Source organism: Neopsephotus bourkii, unplaced genomic scaffold (assembly GCF_033783945.1).
Source record: "Neopsephotus bourkii isolate Nb327-2 ecotype Australia unplaced genomic scaffold, CSIRO-AGI_Nbou_v1 NB_1572, whole genome shotgun sequence".
Taxonomy (NCBI): Eukaryota; Metazoa; Chordata; class Aves; order Psittaciformes; family Psittacidae; genus Neopsephotus; species Neopsephotus bourkii.
Genome location: NW_026902048.1, coordinates 239,347 through 257,785, shown reverse-complemented (window position 1 = coordinate 257,785; position 18,439 = coordinate 239,347). Strand labels below are relative to the sequence as shown.

At 58.2% G+C, this 18,439-nt stretch overlaps 1 protein-coding gene across 1 annotated transcript; it reads left to right on the top strand.

The window, feature by feature from the left end:
• NOX5 (NADPH oxidase 5) lies at window positions 1-11,267 on the top strand. Its single transcript, XM_061371087.1, has 14 exons — window positions 1-123; window positions 607-765; window positions 925-1,190; window positions 2,499-2,724; window positions 3,897-4,050; window positions 5,211-5,386; window positions 5,492-5,674; window positions 6,370-6,502; window positions 8,128-8,280; window positions 9,768-10,014; window positions 10,205-10,289; window positions 10,437-10,536; window positions 10,618-10,784; window positions 11,021-11,267. The coding sequence occupies exons 1-14, from the start codon at window positions 4-6 to the stop codon at window positions 11,150-11,152; spliced, it is 2,301 nt and encodes a 766-aa protein (XP_061227071.1). The 5' UTR covers window positions 1-3; the 3' UTR covers window positions 11,153-11,267.
• Window positions 11,268-18,439: the final 7,172 nt, after the last annotated feature.

The following is an 18,439-nucleotide window of genomic DNA, read 5'->3' as shown; positions in this document are numbered from 1 at the left end:
AGCATGAGCGCGGCTGAGGATGCTGAGTGGCTGCGGTGGGTGAGGAAGCAGTTCGGGAGCATCGCGGGGCAGGACAAGGAGATCGACCTGGAGGGGTTCAAAACCGCGCTGCAGGTGAAGGAGGTGAGGGCTGCCGATGGGGCTGCCCCATCCCTGGCAGTGCCCAAGGCCAGGTTGGACACAGGGGCTTGGAGCAAGCTGCTCCAGTGGAAGGGGTCCCTGCCCGTGGTAGGGGCTGGCACTGAATGACCCTTAAGGTCGCTTCCAATCCAAACCATTCTATGATTCTATGGTGCTCTGCAGTGAGTAGGAGTGGAAAACCTGGATTAACCATTAGCAGTGCAAAATCAACTGGATATTCACAGTCTGCTTTTATCACGCTAGGCTATTCCCACCATATATTCCCTCCCTGCTGCCCTATCCATCCCTGTGTCCCTCAAGCAATGCCTCCGGCTGCACTGCCAATACCCCCTTCATCCCTTCCCTCCTGTGTTTGGGCTTCCCCAAGACCTTCAGCTTTTGCCATGCAGTTCCCATTGCTGATGGCAACAGCTTTGTCTATGGCATCGGGATGGGGCTGGTGAAGCGGTTGTCCTCTTCTCACAGTCCTTCTTTGCCGAGCGGTTCTTTGCGCTGTTCGATGCGGACGGGAGCGGGACCATCAGCTTGGAGGAGCTGCTGAAAGCCTTGAGCCTGCTCGTGCATGGGAATGATATGGACAAGCTGAGATTCCTCTTCCAGGTTTACGATGTGGATGGTGAGATGGTGAAAACCACGTTAATAGGGAGGTTATTGCTATTAAATAAGCTCCAGTGCCTAAAGGGTTGCAGGGAACCTGGAGAGGGGCTTGGGACAAGGGCCTGTAGGGACAGGGCAAGGGGAACGGCTTGAACCTGCTGGGAATTCCTGGGTTAAAGGCACAAGGTGAAGGCATTTCAGGGTTCTGCCCCATTCCCGGGTCCCTGCTCACCCCATGCAGGCAGCGGCTCCATCGACCCCGATGAGCTGCGCCTGGTGCTGCGGTGGTGCCTGCGGGAGAGCGCCATAGCCCTGCCTGAGGAGCGGCTCACGGACCTCACCTTGGCTCTCTTCGAGGCCGCTGACAAGGACCACAGCGGCTCCATCACCTTCGAGGAGCTCAAGGAGGAGCTGGAGCGGTTCCCGGAGGTCATGGAGAACCTGACCATCAGGTACGTGTGCTGCTGGGTCCCTCTCACAAGCCCACAGGGGTGGGAGTTCCCTTGTGAGCATCTTCTTCATCCTGAGTGGAGGGAAAAGCATGGGGTTTATGCTCTCATCAAGGGTCTAATGGGGTGCCCGGGCCATGAGGTACCACTGGGAGCAAATGGTGCTAAGCTGGGTGCAGAGGTGGGTGCAAGGATGGTGTTGGAATGAGTGCAGGGATGACGCCAAGCTTGGTACAGGGTTTGGATGCAGTAATAGGTGCAGGGATGGGTTCAAGGATGGTGCTGAGATTGGTACAGTGCTCAGATGCAGGGATAGGTGCAGGGAGGGTGCCACACTGGTGCCGAACTTGGATGCAGGGGTGGTGTTGAGATGAGTGCAGGGCTTGGACACACGGATGGGTGCAGGGATGATGCCACACCGGATGCTGGGCTTGGGTGCAGGGGTGATGCGAATCTGGGTGCAGGGATGGGTGCATGGATGGGTGCAGGGATGATGTGATGCTGGGGGTAGGACTGGGTGCAGGGATGTATGCATGGATGGGGTGCAGGGATGGGTGCACAGATGGGTGCAGGGATGTATGCATGGATGGGTGCAGGGATCATGCTGGGCTGGGTGGAGGGTGATGTGATGCTGGGGGTAGGACTGGGTGCAGGGACGATGTGATGGTGGGGGTAGGACTGGGTGCAGGGATGGGTGCACGGATGGGTGCACAGATGGGTGCAGGGATGATGTGATGGTGGGGTAGGACCGGGTGCAGGGATGGGTGCAGGGATGGGTGCATAGATGGGTGCAGGGACGATGCAATGCTGCGGGTAGGGCTGGGTGCAGGTATAATGTGATGGTAGGGGTACGACTGGGTGCAGGGATGGGTGCATGGATGGGTGCAGGGATGGATATGCGGATGGATGCAGGGATGCTGCGATGCTGGGTACAGAGCTGGGTGCAGGGGTGATGTGATGGTGGGGGTAGGACTGGGTGCAGGGATGGGTGCAGGGATGATGCGATCCTGGGTACGGAGCTGGGTGCAGGGGTGATGTGATGGTGGGGGTAGGACTGGGTGCAGGGATGGGTGCAGGGATGGGTGCAGGGATGGGTGCGCGGATGGGTGCAGGGATGCTGCGATGCTGGGTACGCAGCTGGGTGCAGGGGTGATGTGATGGTGGGTGGATGCATGGATGGGTGCAGGGAGGGATGCATGGATGGGTGCAGGGATGCTGCGATGCTGGGTGCGGAGCTGGGTGCAGGGGTGATGCGGGGCTGGATGCGGGGCTCCCCTTCCCCACTCACTCAATGCCGATGCCCCCCCCCAGTGCCGCGGCCTGGCTGAAGCCGCCTCCTCCTGCCGAGCACCTCCCGCGGCCGCGCTGCCTGCGCCGCGCGTTCTGGCGCAACCACGGCGGGGCCCTGCGCTGCGCCTGCGGCTACGCGGGCCTCAACCTGGCGCTGCTGGCGCTGGCGGCGCCGCGGCACGCAGGGAGCCTGGCGCTGGCCCGAGGCTGCGGGCAGTGCCTCAACTTCAACTGCGCCCTGCTCGCTGTGAGTGCGGGACCCGGCGGGACCCGGCGGGGCGGAGCGGGCACGGCCAGAGCCGACTGCGGGGCAGAGACGGAGCCCGTGCGCTCCTGTTCCCTGCGGGACCGGGGCTGTGCCCTGCGGGACCGGGGCTGTGCCCTGCGGGACCGGGGCTGTGCCCTGCGGGACCGGGGCTGTTCCCTGCGGGACCGGGGCTGTGCCCTGCGGGACCGGCTCCGAAGGGGTCAGGGAGGCGCTTTGGGACAAGGGAACTCCTGGCGCCCTGCACGTGGGTCCTGGTGCTCTCCACAGCAGGGTGGCAGAGAGCTGGCTCCCGAGACCCAGGGCCCCCAGCATCTCTGATTGCCCCTCTCCCATCCCTGATTGCCCCTCTCCCATCCCTGATTGCCCCCAGCATCCTTGATTGCCCCTCTCCCATCCCTGATTGCCCCTCTCCCATCTCTGATTGCCCCTCTCCCATCTCTGATTGAACCTCCCCCATCCCTGATTGTCCCTCTCCCATCCCTGATTGCCCCTCTCCCATCCCTGATTGCCCCCAGCATCCCTGATTGCCCCCAGCATCCCTGATTGCCCCTCTCCCATCTCTGATTGCCCCTCTCCCATCTCTGATTGCCCCTCTCCCATCCCTGATTGCCCCTCTCCCATCTCTGATTGCCCCTCTCCCATCTCTGATTGCCCCTCTTCCATCTCTGATTGCCCCTCTCCCATCTCCAATGTCCCCCAGCATCCCTGATTGCCCCCAGCATCCCTGATTGTCCCTCTCCCATCCCTGATTGCCCCCAGCATCCCTGATTGCCCCTCTCCCATCTCTGATTTCCCCCAGCATCCCTGATTGCCCCTCTCCCATCCCTGACTGCCCCTCTCCCATCTCTGATTGCCCCTCTCCCATCCCTGATTGTCCCCAGCATCCCTGATTGCCCCTCTCCCATCTCCAGTATCCCCCAGAATCTCCTACAGTCTCTTTCATATCCGTGATGGCCCTCAGCATCCCCGGTTGCCCCTCTCCCATCTCCAATGTCCCCCAGCATCCCTGATTGTCCCCAGCATCCCCGATTGCCCCTCTCCCATCCCCAATGTCCCCCAGCATCTCCTGCTGTCCCTTTCCCACCCCTGATGACCCCCAGCATCCCCGATTGCCCCTCTCCCATCCCTGACTGCCCCTCTCCTGCCTGGAGGTGCTGATGCTGCGGAGGTGCCTGACCTGGCTGCGAGCCACCCCCGTGGCCAAGGTGCTGCCGCTGGACCAGCACGTCCTGTTCCACCAGCTCGTGGGGTACGTGGTGCTGGCGCTGGCAGCCGCTCACACGGGCGCCCACGTCGCCAACTTCAGTGAGTAGCAGCCCTCGGGCATGGGGAGGGGACATGGCCTGACCTCGGGTGAGACCCTCCCCGATGCGCCCCATCAGCCCTGCGGGGGTCCCCCCTCCCAGTCCTGCTGAGGGAAGAGCCCCTTGGTGCAGGGGCATCACCCACAGGATGCTGGTGGAAAGATGCAGGGGTCTGGGCTGAGCCATGCGGGGGGGATGCTCATGTCCTGCGGGATGCAGGTGTCCCAGGAAGGATGCACATCCTCCATAGAGGGGATGCTCATGTCCTGGGGGATGCAGGTGTCCTGGAGAAGGGGATGCCTGTGTCCTAGGGAGGATGCACATCCTCCATAGAGGAGATGCTCACGTCCTGGGGGATGCAGGTGTCCCAGGGAGGATGCACATCCTCCATAGAGGTGATGCTCATGTCCTGGGGGATGCAGGTGTCCTGGAGAAGGGGATGCGTGTGTCCCAGGAAGGATGCACATCCTCCATAGAGGGGATGCTCATGTCCTGGGGGATGCGTGTGTCCCAGGAAGGATGCACATCCTCCATAGAGGGGATGCTCATGTCCTGGAGAAGGGGATGCGTGTGTCCCAGGAAGGATGCACATCCTCCATAGAGGGGATGCTCATGTCCTGGGGGATGCGTGTGTCCCAGGAAGGATGCACATCCTCCATAGAGGGGATGCTCACCCGTGGGGTGCAGATGTCCCAGGGAGGGAGCTCAGGCTTGTGGGGGGGATGCACAGATCAGGGGGGGTTGTGAGGCTGCAGGCTGGGTGCTGGCAGCCCCAGGGCACACGGTGCTGTGCACTCCATGCACTGTCTGTTACCCCCATCTAGTGGCATCCCGGCCGGCAGCGATGGGCTCCCATGATCCCCACGCAGCTCCTGAGTGGAGTCTGTGCCCCACGGACCCCCCACCCCACAGCAGAGCCAGGGGAGAATGTGATAGAGTCAATCCCAGCCTGGTTTGGGTTAAAGGGACCTTAAAGCCCATCCAATTCCAACCCCAACCCCTTCCACTGGAGCAGGTTGCTCCAAGCCCCTGTGTCCAATCTGGCCTTGAGCACTGCCAGGGATGGGGCAGCCACAGCTTCTCTGGGCACCCTGTGTCAGAGCCTCAGCACCCTCCCAGGGAGGATCCCCCTGCTCACATCCCCTGCACATCCCACCCCAGGCAGGCTGGCGCAGCAGGACGGGCACCCTGCCCTCACCGAGTACCTGCTGCGGGCACGGCCGGGCGCGGGGGGCCTGTGGGGCACGGCCCCACAGACGGGGCTGGTGCTGCAGGCGCTGCTGCTCGCCATGGCCGCCTTCTCCAGCCCCTGCGTGCGGCGGAGCGGGCACTTCGAGGTGGGTCCCAATGCAGCTCCATGAACACCCCAGTAAGGGACCCCACCGTGCGCTGTGGAGCACCATTGGGCTCCATTCATTGCGCTCCATTGACGCTCACCGCAGGTCTTCTACTGGACCCACCTCTCCTACATCTCCATCTGGATCCTCCTCATGCTGCATGGGCCCCACTTCTGGAAGTGGTTCATGGTTCCCGGCTGCCTCTTTGTGCTGGAGAAGGTGCTTGGCTTGGCCTGGCGGCGGGCAGGGGGGCTGCGCATCGTGGAGGTCAACCTGCTCCCATCCAAGGTCTGTGATCCCATCCCCACCTCCCTCCCAGGGCCCTCCTTGTGTCAGAGTGGGAATGGAGGTGCTGCGGGTCCCACAAACACCTTTCCTGTTTGCAAAGCATCCCATAGCTTGGAGGAAAGCACTGCCACCGACCATAGGGGTTATTCAGTGCAGGGGGCAAGGAGGGACAGTGGGGCATGGAAAAGAGTGATGGCCCCAATGTGTTGGGTGCTTCCCCAGCCGCGTGCTGGAGGGATGGGGTGCAATGAATGGCTCGTATGGCAAAGATGTAGGTTTGGGTGCCTTTGGGCTGTGTTGGTGGAGGTTTGCAGCAAGAAGTGGAAGCAGGTTCTTCATTCTGAAGCCACTATTTTTTGTTCCTTAGAGGTTTTGCCTGTTTTTCAAGTAAAAGAAGGTCTAAAGTCACAGAATGCCTGGAGGCAAGGCACAAACTGCTGCCACTCTTATTTCCTCTTAAAACACCGTGGTTTGAGGCCAGCCCTAACTGAGACTTTGGTTTGATAGCGAAGCTGGGTAGGGGATAGGGGAATAAACCCCTTCCTTAGGTCAGACCTGCCCTTCTCATGCTGGCCACTGTTTAACATGGGACGCACAGGCCCTGGTGGTCACGGGCTGCAGAAGGATTGGTTGTGACTGCCCAGCCTCCTGTTCCCGCTGGATGCTCCCGGTTTTCCGGTCTCTGTTCCCTGCAGGTCACTCACCTCGTCATCCAGAGGCCGCAGTTTTTCCACTACAAGCCCGGTGACTACATCTACCTGAACATCCCGGCCATCGCCTCCTATGAGTGGCACCCCTTCACCATCAGCAGCGCGCCCGAGCAGCAAGGTGAACACCGGTCCTGGCTCCCATTGCATCACCGTGATGGGCTGCGTCACTGGGGTGATGTTTGCCATCACTGGGATGATGTTCTGCATCACTGGGGTGATGTTTGCCATCACTGGGATGATGTTTTGCATCACTGGGATGATGTTTTGCATCACTGGGATGATGTTTTGCATCACTGGGATGATGTTCTGCATCACTGGGGTGATGTTTGCTATCACTGGGATGATGTTCTGCATCACTGGGGTGATGTTTGCCATCACTGGGATGATGTTTTGCATCACTGGGATGATGTTCTGCATCACTGGGGTGATGTTTGCTATCACTGGGATGATGTTCTGCATCACTAGGGTGATGTTTGCCATCACTGGGATGATGTTTTGCATCACTGGGATGATGTTCTGCATCACTGGGGTGATGTTTGCCATCACTGGGTGATGTTTTGCATCACTGGGATGATGTTCTGCATCACTGGGATGATGTTCTGCATCACTGGGTGATGTTTGCCATCACTGGGTGATGTTTGCCATCACTGGGATGATGTTCTGCATCACTGGGGTGATGTTTGCCATCACTGGGGTGATGTTCTGCATCACTGGGTGACGTTTGCCATCACTGGGGTGATGTTTCCTATCCCTGCAATGATGTTCTGCATCACTGGGGTGATGTTTGCCATCACTTGAATGATGTTCTGCATCACTGGGGTGACGTTTTCCATCCCTGAGATGAATGGTTCCCATCACTGGGGTGATGTTCTGCATCACTGGGTGATGTTTGCTATCACTGGGATGATGTTCTGCATCACTGGGTGATGTTTGCCATCACTGGGGTGATGTTTCCTATCCCTGCGATGATGTTCTGCATCACTGGGGTGATGTTTGCCATCACTTGAATGATGTTCTGCATCACTGGGGTGATGTTTGCCATCACTGGGGTGATGTTTGCCATCACTGGGGTGATGTTTGCCATCACTTGAATGACGTTCTGCATCACTGGGTGATGTTTGCCATCACTGGGATGATGTTCTGCATCACCGGGGTGATGTTTTCCATCCCTGAGATGAATGGTTCCCATCACTGGGATGATGTTTCCCCTCACTGGGATGACATTTCCCATCACACAAGCCCCATTTGGGTGGCTGGATCCCCTCTGAGGGTCCCACAAAGAGGTGTCCATACTATGGAGCAGGGCAGTGTGTGTCCATGCATTCCTCAGCTCACCTACCTCCATCTCTGCCTGTGCATTAAGTGCTGTATAAAATCAGGTACTCGGGTTATTTCAAGCAAGGGATGAGGACTGAATGTGAAGGATGTTAGTGGGGATGCCACCTGGTTCTGCAGTCTTCCAATACACAAAGGGAGCCTACAGGAAACCGAAGAGGGACTTTGGCCAAGGGCCTATAGGGACAGGCCAATGGGAATGGCTTGAACCCAAGACTGAGATGAGCCCTTAGGCAGAAGCTGGAACTGGATGAGCTTAAAGGTTCCTTTGCACCCAAACCTGTCCGTGACCCCATGATTGCTGCAGGGTCCCCAGGGCCAGCCCTATGCAGCCCATTGCCGTGGTGCCAGGCCTGCAGGGCAGTTCCACACTCAGGCTGCTGCCCGCTGCTCCGCTTCCCCCCGCAGACACCCTCTGGCTGCACATCAGGTCGCTGGGCCAATGGACCACCAAGCTCTATGAACACTTCCAGCAGCCCCCATCGCTCAGCCCGGAGCCCAAACCCCTCAGCAGGAGCCTGCGGGCGAGGAGACCCCGGTGCTGGGCACAGGTTGGTGCAGGCAGGGCTCTGCTGGGTGCCTCCCCCAGGGGAATGGCTTGAACCTGCCCGAGGGGAGACTGAGCTGAGCTCTTAGGCAGAAGCTCTTCCCTGTGAGGGTGCTGAGGCGCTGGCACAGGGTGCCCAGAGAAGCTGTGGCTGCCCCATCCCTGGCAGTGCTCAAGGCCAGGTTGGACACAGGGGCTTGGAGCAAGCTGCTCCAGTGGAAGGGGTCCCTGCCTGTGGCAGGGGTTGGAGCTGGATGGGCTTTAAGGTCCCTTCATCCCAACCCATTCCTTGATCCTATGACTTTGCACCCCCCTCTCTCCATTGAAGCCGTATGGCCCCACTGGATGAGGCACCACAGCCAGTGATGCCTTTGTGCTTGGATTCAGGAAGGTCTCTGCAGCAGAGCTGGCTCAGACGGGGGGTCCGTGGCCACGGATGAGGATGGAGCCGTGCAGCTGACCTCATACAAAGCCAGCGGTGCTGCTGCCCCGGGACAGCAGGACCCATCATCAGAGGTGAGCACATAGAATCATAGAATAGTCAGGGTTGGAAAGGACCTTAAGATCATCCAGCTCCAACCCCCCTGCCATGGGTAGGGACACCTCGCCCTAAACCATCTCACCCAAGGTGTCATCCAACCTGGCCTTGAACACTGCCAGGGATGGAGCATTCACAACCTCCCTGGGCACCCATTCCAGTGCCTCACCACCCTAACAGGAAAGAATTCCCTCCTTATATCCTATCTAAACTTCCCCTGTTTCAGTTTTAACCCATTACCCCTTGTCCTACCACTGCAGTCCCTAATGAAGAGTCCCTCCCCAGCATCCCTATAGGCCCCCTTCAGATCTCCCACCAGCACCCGTTACAGGCCCTTATCCCTGCCATGTTGATTGTGTCTGGGCTGGAGGAGCAGCCCTGGCAGATAGAGCATCTGCATGCACTGGGTTTAATGAGTGTCCCTGTCACCCTCTTGCTTTTACCTGTCCCCTGGTGAGCAGCGGTTCCTGGCTGCTGTGAACCAGCTCCTCCCTTCCCAGCTCGTGTGGGGATTGGGATAATTGACCTTTGAATGGATGCTCAAAGGGATGATGCACATAATGTCATGAGGCGATGGGTTCCTACTGCTGGGTGTTGGGATGTCCAAGGGATGTTGAGCCCAAGGGATGCGGCTGGAAGCATGTGTGCAGCCTGGAAAACCCCACCCCAAATCCCAGCCTCTGGAACAAGCAGGGGTTGTGCTTTAGCTGCCATGGAGGGGTTTGGGTGATGGGGAGGTGGTCACGGCTCTCTTCATCTCACAGGTCCCCACTGATCTGGGGGAGCCCCATCGGCTCTGCAGCATCAAGGTGAGGGATGCTCGGTCCTTCCCTGGCTCTGGTGAGCAGGGCTGTGCTCAGCATCCCATAAGTGTGCCCCTGTGCATGGATGGTCCCGCCTGGGGCTGATCCAAACCCTGCGCTACTGCATGGCTTCATCCTCCTCTTCCTTTGCTCCCATAACACTCCCATACAAGACCCCAAAGTCAGCCTGGGTTCCATAAGCCTGCTCCTACTCACAGCCTAAGAGTTGCTCTAGCACCCACGGGCTGCCTGAGTGCTCCCCAAGTTCCTCATCTCTCCCAGTGCTACATTGATGGCCCCTATGGGACCCCGACCCGGAGGATCTTCACCTCGGAGCATGCTGTGCTCATCGGCGCTGGCATCGGCATCACCCCCTTCGCCTCCATTCTGCAGAGCATCATGTACAGGTTGGTGCTGGTGCAGCAGCCCAGGCTGTGGATGTGCTGGTGGAGCTCTGGTGCGCCGTTGGGAGGCACAGGATGTGATGTACACTGCGTTAGCCACCGGCATGAACCAGAGCTGGTGAGGAACTCGAGGTCTCCATCAGAGGCCTGTGGGGTCCGAGGGATGCAGGCAGGGCTGTGTCTGCCCATGCAGGTACCGCCGGCGAAAGCAGAGCTGCCCCAGCTGCCACTATTCATGGTGTGAGGACCTGCGGGATGAGGAGATGACACTCAGGAAGGTAGATGATGGAGGGGGATGTGGGACCAAGGTGTACCCTGGGGATGGCTGCAGGAGGTATCCCCATGAGCATCCCTGCGGTCCAGCAGGGCTGGCTTGGATGTGGTCCCCGGCCTGCTCCGAACGGGGAGCTGCTGTGTCCTTCCAGGTTGACTTCATCTGGATCAACCGGGACCAGAAGCACTTTGAGTGGTTCGTCAGCCTGCTGACCAAGCTGGAACTGGAGCAGGCTGAGCAGGAGCCGGGAGGTGAGCGGGAGGCAGGGATACCCCAGCCCCAGTGCTCCCGATGTGGGGCCGGAGGCGTGAGCATCCCCCGGGCCCACGCAGGGCGCTTCCTGGAGATGCACATGTACATGACCTCGGCCCTGGGCAAGCACGACATGAAGGGCATCGCGCTGCAGATGGCGCTGGACCTGCTGGCGGCCAAGGAGCACCGCGACTCCATCACCGGGCTGCGCACCAGGACCCAGCCCGGCCGCCCCGACTGGAGCAAGGTGAGGGATGGGAAGGGAGCCGTGTCCCCATAACGCGCTCCTCCTGCGGGGACACCACAGGAGAGCCCTGTTCCGGAGCACAAGGATCCACCCCAGGGGTATCCGGATCCAGGGAAGCCTCCTCCTCCCGTGGGGAAGCATCGCAGGGCCGCGGGGTTGCACCGGGCAGCAGCTCCCAACGCAGGCAGGGATCCGGCCACCGGGGCTGGCTCCGCCACCGCCTCCTCTCGCCTCAGGTGTTTGGGAAGGTGGCAGAGGAGAAGAGAGGGAAGGTCCAGGTCTTCTTCTGCGGCTCCCCAGCGCTTGCCAAGGTCATCCGGGTGCACTGCGAGCGCTTCGGCTTCCTCTTCTTCAATGAGCATTTCTAGCAGCAGCCCTGGTCCCCTGCCGGCGCCACCAGGCCTGATGCGGGGTGATGGGCTCCATGGATGGATCCGTATTCACTGCCTGGGGTGGCTCCCGGTGATGCTGGGTCAGAACTGGGGAGGGTGGGATGCACAGGGAGGGGAAGGGGCTGGGTTGGGCCACAGGGCTTTGAGGTGAATGGGATGGGGTCCTGGAGCCATGTGGGGACAAGGATCCTGCATCACCTCGCAAGGCTCTGGGATGGGGTGACCGGGGTCATGCATCACTCCGCAGGGCTTTAGGGTGGAGAAATGGGGTCCTGCATCATCTGGCAAGGCTCTGGGATGGGGTGGACGGGGTCTTGCATCACTTCGCAGGGCTCTGGAATGGGGTGACCGGGATGCTGCATCACCTTGCAGGGCTTTAGGATGGAGAAATGGGGTCCTGCATCACCTGGCAAGGCTCTGGGATGGGGTGGATGGGGTCCCGCATCACTCCGCAGGGCTTTAGGATGGGGAAATGGGGTCCTGCATCACCTGGCAAGGCTCTGGGATGGGGTGACTGGGATGCTGCATCACCTTGCAGAGCTTTAGGATGGAGAAATGGGGTCCTGCATCACCTGGCAAGGCTCTGGGATGGGGTGGACGGGGTCTTGCATCACCTTGCAGGGCTTTAGGATGGAGAAATGGGGTCCTGCATCACCTGGCAAGGCTCTGGGATGGGGTGGACGGGGTCCTGCATCACTTCGCAGGGCTCTGGGACGGGGGAGCCCTGTGGGATGCCCACAGGAGGGCACTGCAGCCTCGGTAACCGGGGCCGGGCCGTGCCGGCTGACCGGGGCTGCGCTGGTCCCAAGCCCGGCCCCAGCAGCTCCGGCTGCTCCTTTCCAGCGGGACACCCAGCATCCTTCTGCCAAGCCCCATAATGGGGCACCCCTGTCCTGTCCCAGCCCTGCTCTGCAGCACAAGAGCCCTTTTACCTCTCTTTACACCAGAAAACAGGCTGTGTGGATGTGCCCAGCACAGCCCGTCCGCCTCGGGATGGCTGACGGGATGCAGGGATGCCCCGTGCGTTGCTGGTGTGACCCACGGGGACCCATCGGTGCTCAGATCAAATGGTGACATGAGGCTGGTTTACAGGGTCTCTTAAGGGCCACCCTTGCCATACACTGATGCTTTGGTGTTAAGAGTAATAGATTAACGTAGAGGAGACACTCATCCCATGGCAAAGTCACCCGTGGGGAGAACAAAGGCTCATGCAGAGCCAAACCTGCTCAGGGCCTTTGCTAGAGAAGCAGAACCTGGATGTGATCCCTGATCCGCTGCGGGACGGAGCAGGGCTCCCATGTACCAGCATCACCACAAGGGCAGCCCAGGCGCTGTAGTTAAAGGGGTTGTTTCCACCCGGGGATGATGCAAGATCCTGTTTGCCAGGTCCGAGGGAAAACCGGTTCAGCTGCAGCTCCGCACATGGAGCGATGGGGATTCAGGGATGCTGCGCTCCCGCTCTGACCCCATTCCCGCGCATGCATCCTATTGCAAAGAACAGGGGCTATACGTGGTGGCATCACCCTCCTCTCGCTCATAACGAAGAGTTAATTACAGCTCGCCCCAGCTCCGAGGCAATTACAAGCAGAATGAATCAGGATGCGTCTGCTGATGCTCATTTACATCCCGCATCCCGATGCATCGCAGGGGCCGAAGCGCTCACCGGCTGCCGCAGCTCAAAACCCACCAAGAAAAGAGGCAAACGGAGCTCTTTGTGAGCCCCGTGGCACCAGCGTGCCCAAAGCAGGGGAATTCCTCCCCTACGAGTCAGGAATGCCGCCCTGATGGGAATCATGCAGCCTTGCTTGGGGATGCTTTGGAAAGGGATCGGGAGCTGAGTGCGTTTTGGTTTTACTTTCCCTTTATAGGAAGGTGTTGGTGTTTTGGGGACACTGAGATGTGGAGTAGCCTGTTCCAGTCATGCACATGGTTTATGGGGAGGAATTTGGGTGCTCCTCCTGGTTTGGGCTTGCATTCCCTGTCCTGGCACGTTATAGGAGGTAGTTTGGTGCCCTGGAGCATGAAGCATCTCAGAGGCTTTGCTCCCACTCCCATTCCAGCGTGCTTCCCATCACTGGTGGGCGCCTCCAAGGAGAGATGGAGGCAGCCTCAAGGTCAGTGCTGACAGGATGAATCCTGAGCTGCTCACATCCCAGCCACGGCCATGAAAAATTGATGAAGCCCTTCCCCTTCCATCCGCACATCTCCGCTTCGCCAGAGGTTTCCTCTGGATCTGAGGCATAAATGATTAAAGGATGTGGAACTGGGGGGGAGGAACTGCTGCTGCTCACGGGGTTTCGGTGCTGGAGCAATGGGACATGGGGCAGCTTGGGCGCCGTGGCCAAACCAAGGCACAGCTGGGATGGGAAATGGTACCCAGAGAGGGGCTGCTCCCTGAATCCCGGGATCTGCCTTGGTTTGGGGTTGTTTCTCATGTTAAAGCAACAGGAGGCTCCACATCAGGAGCTGGGGAGGCAGGGGGTGAGGCTGGATAATGATCTGCCTCCTGATTAATGCCTTCCCTTGGCTGGCTTCATTACTGTGATTACACTGGGGCTGTAGCATAGCAACGGCTGATTGTTGGGTGGATGCAGAGCGCATCATTCCCTGGATTCAAATTGGATTAAGATATAATTGCATCCATCTTGCAGCAACGGATGCTCCAGAGCCACCAAGGAGAGGCAGCAACGCCATCCGATGGGGTTCCAGTGCGGGCTGGGCCTTGGGACAACGGGATGGGTGTTGGGATGTCATCGGGATGCTGGGCTGGGGCTCGGTGCTGGGTTTCGGGTTGGAGACTGCTGGTTGAAGGCATCTCTTGCATGGATTATCACCTGCAGGTATTCCCTCATAAGCCCTCCATACACACAGTGCATCCATGGATAAATGAAAAGGAGGAATTGGGAAGGGATGAAATGCACCATGTAAAGGAGACACCAAAACAGGAGCTGATGACTGCCCAAAGCAGCACCACATCCCAGCTCCCCCGAAACCCAGACAGAGCAGGAAACCTTAAAGAAACTATTTATTATCAGTATGATCACATTTGGCATATTCTATCGCTAAGTGGTCCTGTACATAGATATTATTCACTTAAGTAATCAATCACTGCCAACAAATTACAGGATCCAGGGAATGAAATTAGCAAAATGAACTATGGATGTAAAATGCATTTGAAATTCAATTTCGGAGCAACATTAGCTTTCAATTAGTCTGCCCAACTGTTGGAGCATCAGTTTGTCTATCAGGTTGTTAACTCACTGTAATTAACCTTTGCTGTTAAATTGTTGTTGATTTCGTTGATATAATTATTATGCGACTCCTAATATTTGGCTTGGATGGTGGCTCATTAGTTTGTGGCTTCTCATTAGGGAAATGGGGATTTCTGGGTCTTTTTCTTCCCTCTGGCCAGTGGGACAGGGCGGGAGATGCTCCAGAGATGGGAATTCGGGTGGGAAACGCTGTACAGGGAGGGGATGTGACTGCTCCCACTGTCCCCAGTACGACTGGTCCCAGACTGGTGGAATTGGGGACTGAGAGGGACAGGGAAAGGCTTTGGGATGGAGGAGCATGTACCAAGGAGAAAGGGGGATTCTGCATATTAAAGCAGCAGCAAACCTTGAAATGCTGGAATTCCAGGTTGGGAGGGAGCTCAAGGGCCATCTGCTCCAACCTTTCCAGGCACAGCATCACCCACACTGGGTGTCCCAGCTGTACCCTGTACCCAGCTGAGCCTTAACAGTGTCAGTGCTGGGAGTCATCACTTCCCCGGGCAGATTATTCCAGTGGCTGGTTGTTCCCATTGGGAAACATTTTCCTCTTGTGTCCAGTGGGAATCACTGTGCCCATCACCCCTCCTCTGTTCCATGGGACTCCTTGTACAAAGGGAGTCTCCATCTTTTCTGTAGCCTCCTTTAGATCCTGGAACAGGGGGATGAGGTCTCCCTGAGCCTTCTCTTCCCCAGGCTGAGCTCTCTCAGCCTTTCCCTCCTTGGATTATCTTTGTGGCCCTTCTCTGGACCCTCTCCATCCCATCCACATCCTATTTTGTGCAGCAGGGCTGGAACCGGACACGGTGTTCCAGGAGGGGCCCAACAAGCACCGAGTGCGACAACGACGCCTTCCTCTCTGCTGCTGATGCCCAGATGTTAGACCCCTCCTTGGGCACAGCTGGAGGGGCTGATTCCACCTTTGGCAATGGTTATTTGCAGCGGGGTGGATGGTCCATGGGGCGCAAGGGGGCTGGTGGGGTTCAAGGTGCTTTTTCCTGCTCCATCCCCTCCTTTCCACAGGGGAGGTGGAGGGGTTACTTAAAGAGCAGTGACTTGCTCCAGCCCCGTGTGCAGGCGTGGATGCTCCTTACAACACAGGCACCTCCCTGCTCACAACCCCAGTAGCTGCTTTCCCCCACTAAAGAGCAACATCTTTAACAGGCACTTAATGCCCACCAGTTGTTCTAACAGATACAGCTCCCCCCTTCACCCCATGGGGGTTGGTGAGGTTATAACTCAAGCTAATATCCGATAGATGGGACTAATCCTGCCGCCGCTGCAGTGATGGGAATGTTTCCATTGACGTCAGTGCGAGCAGGATTGATCTCCACGCATGGACTATTTGTTCCTGAGGTTTTAAGGATTCATTTCCTCCTTCTATTGCCAGAGACAGGGAGCAGCAGCGGAGGGAGAGGAGGCATCTCATAACCATGTATTAATACATGAATCATCAGCTTAGAGCCCGGTGCAGGAGGATAACTGAGCTGGGTACGGGGCTGGAGGAAAGGAAGGGTTTAGCAGACAGGGCCCAGCAGCTAATCTGGAACAAGAGAGTAATTGCAATGTAAATTGTTTCACACTAGCATGTGAGCTGCATCTTTTAAGCTCTATTTAAATGCATTAGGGTAGATGGGGCCTCTGCTCGCATCCCTTATCCTGTGCTGGAACAACAGCACCTGATGTATTGCTTTACAGGGCACGTTGAGGATGCTGTTTGCTTTTGGATAGACTCCAAAGCACTGAGCAAGCCAGGGCAGCTGATCACACCAGCATGGAGCGGGCAGAAAGGGGCCTCCAAGTTTTACCTGGATGCTTTATCTTTACTATTACATTTAATGATGGAACCTGGTAAGTTTTATCCCTTTAACACCCCCTCCTGTGCAGCACTTCAGGAACCTCTCCCATGAAAACACAGGCGAGTCCTGCCCCATCTCTGGGTCTATGGGGGCATCGCGGGGATGCTGAACTCCTCTGCAATGAAAGCTTCCCGGTGTGGATGGCTCCGGTGCCCGCTCCCTCTGCACACATGGAGCATCATCAGTAGGAAAACCCCTTCCTTAACTTCCAAGCTCTTGTGTTTTACCCCGTGATTCCATACCCGTGGGGTGTGATAACTAAGTCTAAAGCAGAACTGACAAAGGAGCGGGGTGTGCGTGTGTTTATTGCTATGGAAACAATCCTGGGCCCAGCTGAAAGAGGAATCCTTTGCAACTATTCCTGCTTTGCAAAGCCACCAGAATCCCGGCATTTGAGAGGTCCCTTCTGCATCTGACCCTCAGCAGCTCATGAAACATAACCAAAGGTCAGCATCCACCTTTTATACCCATTGCCTCCTAAAGTGCACCCCAGCACCATGTCAAGGGCTTCATGCACCCCCTTCTACTGTTGTTTGCACCCCAAACCTTGCATCCCATGTGCTGAGGCTCTTTTGCTTGTCCTGGAGAAGATAAGACCAAAGGACCTTGCTTTGCAACCACAGGGTGAGGTGTGAAGGGGGCTTGGCAATGCAGAGTCCTCACCGTTCCTGGGTCTGCTAATGGGTAATGAAGATAATGAAGATAACGCTGCAGTTAAGACACTCTCTCTCTGTCTTCTTACTTGGTTCTTTTAAAGTCAGGGGATTAAAAATCCACCACCGTATTTTAAGGACCTGGGGTTTAGCATGGGAAGCCTTTAGGGTATAAAAGACCTGGAGGGAGCTGGTGTTGGATGATGTTGGGTGAATCCATGAACCCAAACCAGGCTGGGAGGGTCGATCCATTCACTGCAGCACAGAGCAGCTTCATGTCCGTGCTCTGAGATCCAGCCCATGCTGTCCCAGCACCAGCGCTGAGCAAAGGCAGTTTGGAGCTGGGGGTTGAGCTCACAGCAAAGCCAGTGTGGGAGCAGGGCAAGGGGAGCAGGGCAGGAGCAGAGAGGACAAGGCAAAGGAGGTTTTGCAAGAGGCAGCAGGTTGTGCAAGCACATCTGGGCAGGAGCCAGCCTTTGGAGGGCCAAGTGCTGCTGGCACAAAGCAGAACAGCTTTGCAGGATCATGGAATATGAGGTTGGAAGGGACCTCAAGGATCTCCTGCTCCAACCTTTCCACATTGACCTAGACTGGTTGTCCCAGCTGTACCCTGTCCAGCTGAACCTTAACAGTGTCCAGGGCTGGGGAGTCACCACTTCCCTGGAGACATCATTGCGGTGGCTGGTTGTTCCCACTGGGAAAAGAAACTGCAGGAAAAGGCTAAAAAAGGGGGAATTTGGCACGTGGCCTTGTGCAGGGTGAGGTTTGGGTCCCTGAGGATGCATAGAACAGTGGCCCACAGGTTACTGTGTCACCGCAGCGGACTGGGGGGCGATGTCAGAACGCTGAGGTCACGTATTGAGTCATTACCTTGAGTTTGAGTTAAAACCAGACAAAATCAGTGCTGCTCAATTCCACCCCAGGAACACCCCGCGCCCCCGCCACGTGCGCGCCGCCGAGGGGGCGTGGCTCCGAGCAGCCAATCAGCAGCACCCCCGACCCCGCCGTATTCCATTGGCTGGCGGCAGGCTCCGCCCACAGCCGGTGCTCTCGCGGGAAGTAGGGGCGGGGCTTAGGCCGTCTCTCTCCCCACTCCCCAACCTGCACCACGCCCCCGGTACCGGGGCTCCTCCGCTGCCGCTCGCCGGTGGGCCCCGTCGCCCATGTCTACGGCAGCGCGCAGGTAGGGGCGCTCCGATGGGTGGGGTGAGGCGGTGGCTGAGGGGGAACGGAGTGCAGGTGGCACAAGGGCTGAGCACCGGTGGACGGGAGGAGAGGGAAGGGCGGGAGCGGCCCTGCCGGTGTCCCCGGTGCCGCCGCCCCTCCCGCCCGCCGCTCCCCGCCTCGCTGGCGCCGCTGTCACGGCGCGCCGAGCGCTTCCATTGGCGGCAGCATCCGCCGAGCCACGCCCCCTGCTTTCTTATTGGCTGCAACCTCCATGGCGTGCCGCCCCCTGCGCTCCTATTGGTGGCGCGGCGGGAA